The sequence below is a fragment of the Aptenodytes forsteri genome, unplaced genomic scaffold (assembly GCF_000699145.1).
Source record: "Aptenodytes forsteri isolate BGI_AS27 unplaced genomic scaffold, ASM69914v1 Scaffold9, whole genome shotgun sequence".
NCBI lineage: Eukaryota > Metazoa > Chordata > Aves > Sphenisciformes > Spheniscidae > Aptenodytes > Aptenodytes forsteri.
In genome coordinates, this window is record NW_008796217.1 from 5578089 (window position 1) to 5587039 (window position 8951).

At 34.9% G+C, this 8951-nt stretch overlaps 1 protein-coding gene across 1 annotated transcript in view; it reads right to left on the reverse strand.

The window, feature by feature from the left end:
• The window catches only part of LOC109279733 (serine/threonine-protein kinase Nek10-like), a 62019-nt gene that overhangs the window by 45732 nt on the left and 7336 nt on the right, over window positions 1–8951 (reverse strand). Inside the window, exons 2-3 of the mRNA XM_019474469.1 lie at window positions 3505–3634; window positions 2829–2899 (exon numbers count right to left, since the gene is read on the reverse strand). Of these exons, the coding sequence (XP_019330014.1) occupies window positions 2829–2899; window positions 3505–3634 (201 nt within the window). The remainder of the gene's footprint in view (window positions 1–2828; window positions 2900–3504; window positions 3635–8951) is intronic.

Below are 8951 nucleotides of genomic sequence, written 5' to 3' on the forward strand. Positions count from 1 at the left end.
CATGGTGGTGTTGGGTTGACGATTGGACTCGATGATCTTAGAGGTCTTTTCCAACCTTAATGATTCTATGATTCTCAGAGGTGTACAGTGATAGGGCAAGAGGCAATAGACAGAAGTCAGAACACAGGAAAGTCTGATTAGATATAAGGATTATTATTACTACTACTACTACTTCTTTTAATCATAAAGGCAGACAAGCACTGAAGAGGGCGCAGAGAAGTTGTGGGATCGCCATCCTTCAAGATATTCAGAACTCAGTTAGACAAGACCCGGAGCAGTGAGCAGCCAGATCTAATTGTATCTGCTTTGAGCAGATGGACTAGATGACCTCCCGGGGTCATCCAACCTAAATTACTTTACAGTTCTATGGTTCTTGTTTCAGGCACCCTAGGTAGCTGTTTAGTAACAGTAATAATACACTATTAGGTCTATTTTTAAATCCTCAGAATATTTTGTATGTAGTGTAGGACATGAAAGCTGATAGGGACAGTTCTGCATGTACTATAAACTGTCTTAAAACTGTTAACTGCAGTGAACCTGATAATTTACTATGATTTCCCTGCAGAGTACTATTGAACAGCTAGCATACAGATACACTTAACCCAACACCTTTCTTTAAAGAAAGCGTCACAAATAATTTTATTATTTCTAAAACAGTACTTTCTATAATAAACATAACTGCCACGTAAAGTAGCAGTTTTGAAAATGTTTTACAGTACTTGAACTTCTTGGTTTTAATTTTTTTGTTTAAATTTGCTCAAATCCATTGATTTCTCATTAATTTTCATAACTTTGTTAATCTGTTTTACTTAAAATTTTATATTTCCTTTAAACAGATGCAAGTTTTTCACCCTTAAGAAATGTTCTGTTTGATTTTTTCTTTTTAATTTTTTATTTTAATCCACTGAAATTGGTCAAAATTCCCAAGAACTATGTGAGCTATAAAAGATTTCTGATAAGCCCTAAATCCATTTCCCATGCATCTAGAAAGAAATGATTTATGACTAAACACTGAGTAGATTGATGTTCAACTCTGAAAGACTTCGATGATTATGACTCCAGAACTTTCTTCAGTAGCTTAATCCAATAAAACTGTACTTTAATAATAACAATACTGAATAATAATAATGTTAACAGTAAATGCAAATTTACAGTTGCACCATAAGCTTTCAATGTTTTTTCTAATCATTATCATTTATGACATTCATCCTTGAATATGTGTTGTGCTTCAGTCATTCGGAATGAACTTCTTCATTTCTGTTAATATTTCCTCATCTATATTATAAGTAAAATGTCATTATTACTGCTTTTTCTTTAATGTTCTTTATTCTTTCTAAATACCTCACAAAGCATAAGCCAAAGCCTAAACATAATACTTCATTTAAGGACCAACCCATAGTAAGAGAATCAACATTTTTTTGAAAAACATTTTATGCTTCCCACTGCCATTAAAATAGGGAGAAAAATTCTTACATGACAGGAAAACTTGATTTTAATATTTTCATGCAAATACCTATTTCATCACCTATTTAAACTAGTTAGCCTCCACAGCAGCCAGTCTTATGATGATATGGGACTTTCAGTGAACCTGTTTAATACAGCCACAGTATCTGCAATCATAAATAACTCAATAGCTGGCCTTGGAAAAACCCTCAAAAACTTCCTATTACAGAGTTTCTCATCATTATCAGGAATTTAAAGAGGAAAAGACAGAGGGCCAGATACTCACATAACTTTATCTAAGTCACTGATAAAGATGTGTTTAAAATTTGTAAGAGAATGCAATACATATCAATACTGATATAACGTGACTGGAAGATATTTTCTGGATGCATTTGGGATTACTGTATTATTCTTAAATAGCAAGCAATTAATTAATAAAGTCAGTTATTCTAACTACAAATATCTGTAAATATTTAAAATATTAAAATTCATTTCAGGACCTCTTAAAGGTAAATGTTAGTTCTATTAGCTCCTATCCTCCCCATTGTTGTCCTTTCATTCTCAAGGTCTACAGAAACCTTTTTGTACAATAAAACATAGTATTAAAACGTTACAGTCTTTGTACAGTAAAGTGCTTTTTAGAGATGGAATTCAACATCTGAGTGAGAAAGAAAAAGCATTTTCGTGCTAAGTGGAGTTTTTCTAAAATGGAAAAATCAAGCGAGCTAAATCTCATAGAAGTGCACCAATTCACTCTCTGTACTTTGCCTAACAGATTACATTATCACCAGGAAGATGTAACCATAGCTAAGAGAAATATGTGATGAGTGAGTGGAACAAACACAAGCTCATCTTTTCCTCGATTACTGCTTTATCTCTGCTTTATCATCTCTGCTATCCTGCTAACAGGATTAGAAGGTAGTGGGAAACATATTTCTATCAGTCAAATAAACACACAAAACTATGAATGTGATCATACAGTGATCTATAAATAACATATTGCAACAGGGTTACTTCCTTGACCATAAACTGCACTTGAAAATGACTCAAAATGCTGTATTTTCATGGGGAAAAAAATGGACGTGTAGGGAATTAACTACAGCACCGGTATTGTTAAACTTCAGTACTGAGTATAAAGTCTATACTGGCTGGATAAATGTGCTGACTATACTGGCATGAGTTTTCCAATTGCATGTATGCAACTATATTGCATATGTTATTAGCAGGGTAAGGAGATACCTCTGTTTTTCTTTAAATCAGAAGATGTTTCATATTCAGAGATAAATACTGGCAGTTGCTAAAGTCAACGAACTGTCACATGGAAACATACAAAACAAAACATCTTTTCAGCAGGATTTCAAAATAAAACTAGATGAGTAATTTACCTCTTAATGGTAAATGACACTTTTTCAGAGTACAGTCCTTCTGGCACAGGTTCATACACAGCCCCTACTATCTGCAAAATAAATAATCTACGGTTAATTGAAGAAAAATATTCCGTTATTTATTTGAAGATCCCATATGATAAGTATTGCTCCTTGAAACAACCTGATGGACATTACATCATCAACTCTAACTTGCAAAACAACTTAGAACATGTCTTCTAATGCAGAATGTCACCTCTAATCAGGTATCCACATTAACGTACATAATCACTGTAGGTCAAAGGTCTACAATATCTGAATAAGGGAAACATTAAAAAAACCCCAGACAAACAATGATTTATTTTTATTTGTGATCACATCCTAAGGTGTAATACACAATGCTATAGAAAATCCAATATTATAGTACATCAAGAAATTTTATATATCTAAAGCTCCTATCACCAAATGCAATGATAAAAATATGCTAATCTGAGAGGTAATAATATACTAACATTTACAAGCAATTTTTGCAATTAGAATGGCAAGATAGCAATTCATACAATGATAAACACTTGTGCTTATTCACACATCAGACCAGAGAGCAGTTTATGCTTCTATAACCTTAAACATAAATTCTCATGGATCTAGTGAACACATGCAGAAATAATTGGTAGGTTGATCTGGCAAATCTGAATACCTTAGTTGCCAAGGAGAGCATATTGGTGCTGTAAAACGGTGGGTTCAGAGTTGCCATCTGATAAAGGATGCATCCTGCAGCCCAGACATCAGCCTTTTCTCCATACGGCTCACTCTTTACAACTTCAGGGCTAAGTAAAAAGCAATGTAACCCACAAGTGTTTAATTAATTCACCTAGAAGTAGGCTTATTTTTTAAAAAAACACAAAATAATTTAGTCACTACAACATATTTTCAGAGCACATGCAACCTTTTGAACGTAATGGTATTTATTTCCTTTACCAGCCAAATTCTTTAAGTGGAAATACAATTAATAGCTTTTCCACTTCTACTGCAGTTCTTCTCACAACGCTAGTGGTATAAATTTTGTTCACTTGTCCTTTCCACTTATTTCATGTTATAATGTCTTTACTCTTAATGGATACAAATTAACTACAGCATTCAGAACTTGTTTACAAAGATGGTATTTCAATAAAATGGACTAGAGAACAGATGAATATATCGCATGCTCTTGTAATTCAGATATCAAAAAGATTTGAATAAGATTCCTATATTTAGAATGCTAATGGATATGATTTTGCTATTAATGTGAGTAAACAAACTTTACTTATTATATCATTTTCATCCTCTTAAAACTACTGTAATGCATTCCCTGTGAGGATGCCACATGGACACTCAACAGCCAGCCGAATGACAATTAAAAAAAAAAAAATCCATTGTAAAGATCCATTTAAAGCAATGGAAGAAGGCAGCAATTTCAGTTTTGACTCAGTACAAAGCAGACTCCAGTTCCTTCTCTTAATTTCCTCAGCACTTTTCATACACCTGGATGATGATAATTTACAATAGTAGGGATATTCTGATACTGCAGTTCAAGTCTTAGCAGTAAGTAAAGGTCATATCACATAATGTGGGTTTTTTCCACTTAGCATCTTCTCTCTGTAATTATTCAGAGAGATAAAAAAAACTTGACTCCTTTCATCTATAAAATCAACTTGAAAACCTACTTGTTTTCCTTTTTCTTTCAGCTTAGAATTTGGAACCACTATATCAACTTCATGATTATACTACTGATATCTTTAGTAAAATGCCTTATTTTGGAGCTGAGAGGTACTGTGTAAATTCAATGAACGATGCAGTCTGGATAAAGTATATTGCTAGAAGGTATGCTGCTGATATGTACAAAGTGCAGAAAACAGATTTTTAAAACAAATGGGATGAGGTCCCTTAGAGAAACTATTATGCTGAAAAGAAATTAAGTGATCTTAATGGGGAAGTGAGAGAGACTGACAGGTCAGACATTTCTGATAAAATTGATCAAACAAGACACAGATTCCTGGGTGAAACCTAATTAGCATTTTCCTTGAATTTTGCTGCTGCTGTTACATAACCATAGAGGGGAATACAGGATGTTGAACATGGTGTTAGAACGTAATACCATTTCTGTAATCAGACTGTCTTTATTGCTCACTGTGACACTAATTCATTAGAGGACTTTGTGGAAATTTCATTTTTATGTATTAAATGTGTCTATTAGAGCAAACATCAGTATTGCAACTTATCATATAGATGTATGTAAGGCAAAGCCCCTGTCTTAGCAAAGTTCTAAGCATGCTCCTATTCAAAAAAATGAATCTGACTTGAATTTTAATCTTTCATTCTAGTGATAATTCTCATGCATGAAGAGACATAAAGTTATAAATTATTATTTTTAAATGACTAAGTAACATTAAAATCCCAAAGTGAGATTATTCAAGCCAAATCTATGTATCTATGCAAAAAGTTGCATAGCAGTCACAGAAAGAATAAGCTGAATACAATCGAGAGAGAAACAGAAGCAACCATGACCTGGCCTGCAGAATCTTGTATTCATGAACAGCAGGGAAGAACCTAGCTTGATGCCCAGAACAAACAGCAGTCCATTGGGCTGGTGACTAGGAAAAATTTATTTGTTACTACTATGATTTGGAAATCACAGAAAGAATACAGTGCTGACAGGGTTGTAGTTTTAGCATGGTTTCACACAAATGCATAATAGCTTGAAGTTAATGAAGTCATTTGGTCTGCTTATTCATACTGAAAGACTTCTTGTTCTAAATGCATATCTAATCCCCCTTTTTTTTTTTTTTAAATCAAAAGGAGGTCTTGCAGCAGAGTACTACTTGATCTTTTCTTCCAGAACAAATGTCTTTAGTCAGAAGTCTCTGATATTTAGAGCATTAGGATGACCAATGCCTTAAATAAATACTGTCTCATGCTTAAGAAGTACTTTAAATTACTGAAGTAGTATTTAGCTAAGATGACCATAAAAGTTTTACAGAGAATATAAAATCCTGTACTTACATGATGCTATACTTTCATGGCTAATTAACTCTGTAATTTAGATTTTTAAATAGAATTTTCACATATTATTTATTTACTTTTAAGAGATGTAGTGAAATCCCTCACCATGTTCTACAGGCTTGCCTCACCATCTGCTAGTTAGAAATGCGGGGCGGGGTACAGTACTTGTTGACTAGCAAAACAGTTCTGCAGTTGAGTTGCATCTTTTGGATCCACACTGTTGAGGGATGCCAAGCAGAGAAAGCACCCAGTTCTGTTCCTGTACACTGCCACCCACAAACAGGAGGGTGGTGGGAGTACATACGGTTTGTCTAATTCAGTCGACAACTGTATATAAACTGTCACTGTCTGGTCAAGACCAGAAAGAATGAGTAGAACTAGACTCTGAATTTTATTCCATAAAAACCTTTCAAAGTCAGTCTTAGCCACAAACACTGAAAATCCATTTAAGGGTGTAGCATTGGTATGACCATTTTGGGTTTATTTGTAAAGGTAGGATTCTTCCTTTAATTCTTAGATTAAGAGATCTCGATTGGCTGAAATAGGACAGGACAGTGGCATCAATTAAATTTTTAGCAAACTGATGTCCACATCATAAAATGCATTCAGTGTCAAAATAAAATACATAAAGGGAGAAACTCTAAGAGCTGATAAACAATTTCATTTCCATTGCTCCACGGGCTGATCGTACCGCCGTGAAGCAGCAATACTGATGCTATACTCTATGATATCCACAGTCTTGGATATTAAAAGAAGCAGCAGATACTTATCTAATTAGTCATTTAGTTCTTGCAGCTAACATATGCAAGATAATCACTACAGTTTTCCTCTAGGTTCACAAATTACTGCTCATTTCCAAATTACATATTCAAGCTGAAAAAGCTTACTTCAGCAGTATTATGTTAAATATAGGAGAGTCCTTCACTGAACAAATGTCCATAGCAAAAGCAAGACTAAATTCTTCTAAATGACACAGAAATATATTCACAGAATAATTCTTCAAATTCTCAGCAACCTTGAACAGACAGTTTTATAACTGTTTCTCAGAAAGTTCACTCTTGCTTAACATATCAGCATTGCTTTTATATTTAATAACAAAATCTTCAATGCCAACAGCCTTAAAATGAGTCTTGAATTTGATTAAGCCATTGCTTAATCCAAAGTTATCTGTTTTTTCTTATGAACTACTTTTGCAAAATTTTAAACAACTATTTTAAATACAGAAGATAGCTTTCCATACTACCCCATATTTTTAATTAGGATTTTAAAAAAAAAGAAAATCAAATCTTGTCAATATTTGTGCTACTTGTAAAACAGTACCATTTCACCAAATCATCTCTACATGGCCTTGGAAACTTTTTTGCAATCAAGCTTTCATTTATAATTTTGCTCACTGAGGTTATTTTGTCATGTTTTTTATTTAAGAATACTTTTAACAGAGATTTACAAACAGACTGTCCCAATCTGAATCTGCTACATTAGTACTATCACATACCTATATGAAAGATGACTGTCCTCACTGGATTAGCTCATGTTCACATTAGTTATTAGTGAATAGAAGTTCCAAAATGAAGGAAGAAGTCCTGAATTTGAAGGGGAAGGAAAGGGGTAGCTGAAGAAATGATGTTTTCAGAACAGCATTAATTTTCTAGAGTTTCTAAAGCTTCTAAGAAATGTTGTCAATACTACCAGGCTGACTTTACGTGGGACACAATCAGTGAAGAATTCCCAAGCTGCACAGAACTTCAGTAATCCACTCATGACTTGTTTGTACAGTGTTCACTGGTTAATCCAAGTGCTTCCGACAGGTGTAAGAACAAGCTGGTATATGTCATCCTACAGCATGAGGAGTATTTTCAAATGAGACGTGATTTCAACTAGACAGTTATGGATTGATTAAATTAAGAGTGATTCTTCAGGACTATCTCCCAGAAGAGGTGATGGTTATAATGAAAGACTAAATAAATAAGAAGCATACACCACTGCAGAAGATTTTAACAGTGACAGAGTTACTGCTTTTAGTCTTTATCATTCCTCCAATTAATTTGTTTGATGGAGATTCCTGCAGTTGGTAGTGGTTATACAAACACTCATGCCCAGAAACCATATCTAGGTCAGGAAGCAACCCAAGCTGAAAATAGTTGGAGGCTAGCAAAGTAACAAATATACTTATCCAATTCTTCCTTCCCTATGGATATTGCCACTGTTGAAGACAGGACAGTAGGAGAGATGGTAGACAAGTTTGCCATATACTGATAAACCTTTTTTTTTTTTTTGTCCCAAATACTGAAAGAGTCTCAGCTTCAGATATTCAGATGTCTTTGTTAAGATACCTATAAAATAATACTTGCTTGCAATGTACAGCCTTTTTAGTTGCTGGCAGAACTCATCAAAGCAAAGTAGAGGAATGGATTTACACAACCTTTGCACCTATAACTGCCACAATTCACTATAAAAATGAGACTGTCATTCTCTGGCCCAGGCTAACCAGGGATTTATCCAGTAGTGTCTTGAAAACCTTCAGAAGTAAACACTACACAACCTCTCTGGGCAGCCTGTTCTACATTTGACTGTTATAATCATAGAATTGTTTAGGTTAGAAAAGACCTTTAAGATCATCAGGTCCAACAGTTAACCTAACACTGCCAAGTCCACCACTAAACCATGTCCCTAAGCACCACGTCAACACTTCTTTTAAATACCTCCAGGGATGGGGACTCAACCACTTCCCTGGGCAGCCTGTTCCAATGCTTGAAAACCCTTTTGGTGAAGAAATTTTTCCTCACGTCCAATCTAAACCTCCCCTGGCGCAACTTGAGGCCATTTCCTCTCATTCTACCGTTTGTTACTTGGGAGAAGAGACCAACACCCACCTCGCTACAACCTCCTTTCAGGTAGGTGTAGACAGCGATGAGGTCTCCCCTGAGCCTCCTTTTCTCCAGGCTAAACAACCCCAGTTCCCTCAACCAATCCTCATAAGACTTGTTCTCCAGACCCCTCACCAGCCTCGTTGCCCTTCCTTGGACACGCTCCAGCACCTCAATGTCTTTCTTGTAGTGAGGGAGCCCAAAACTGAACACAGTATTCGAGGTGCGGCCTCACCAG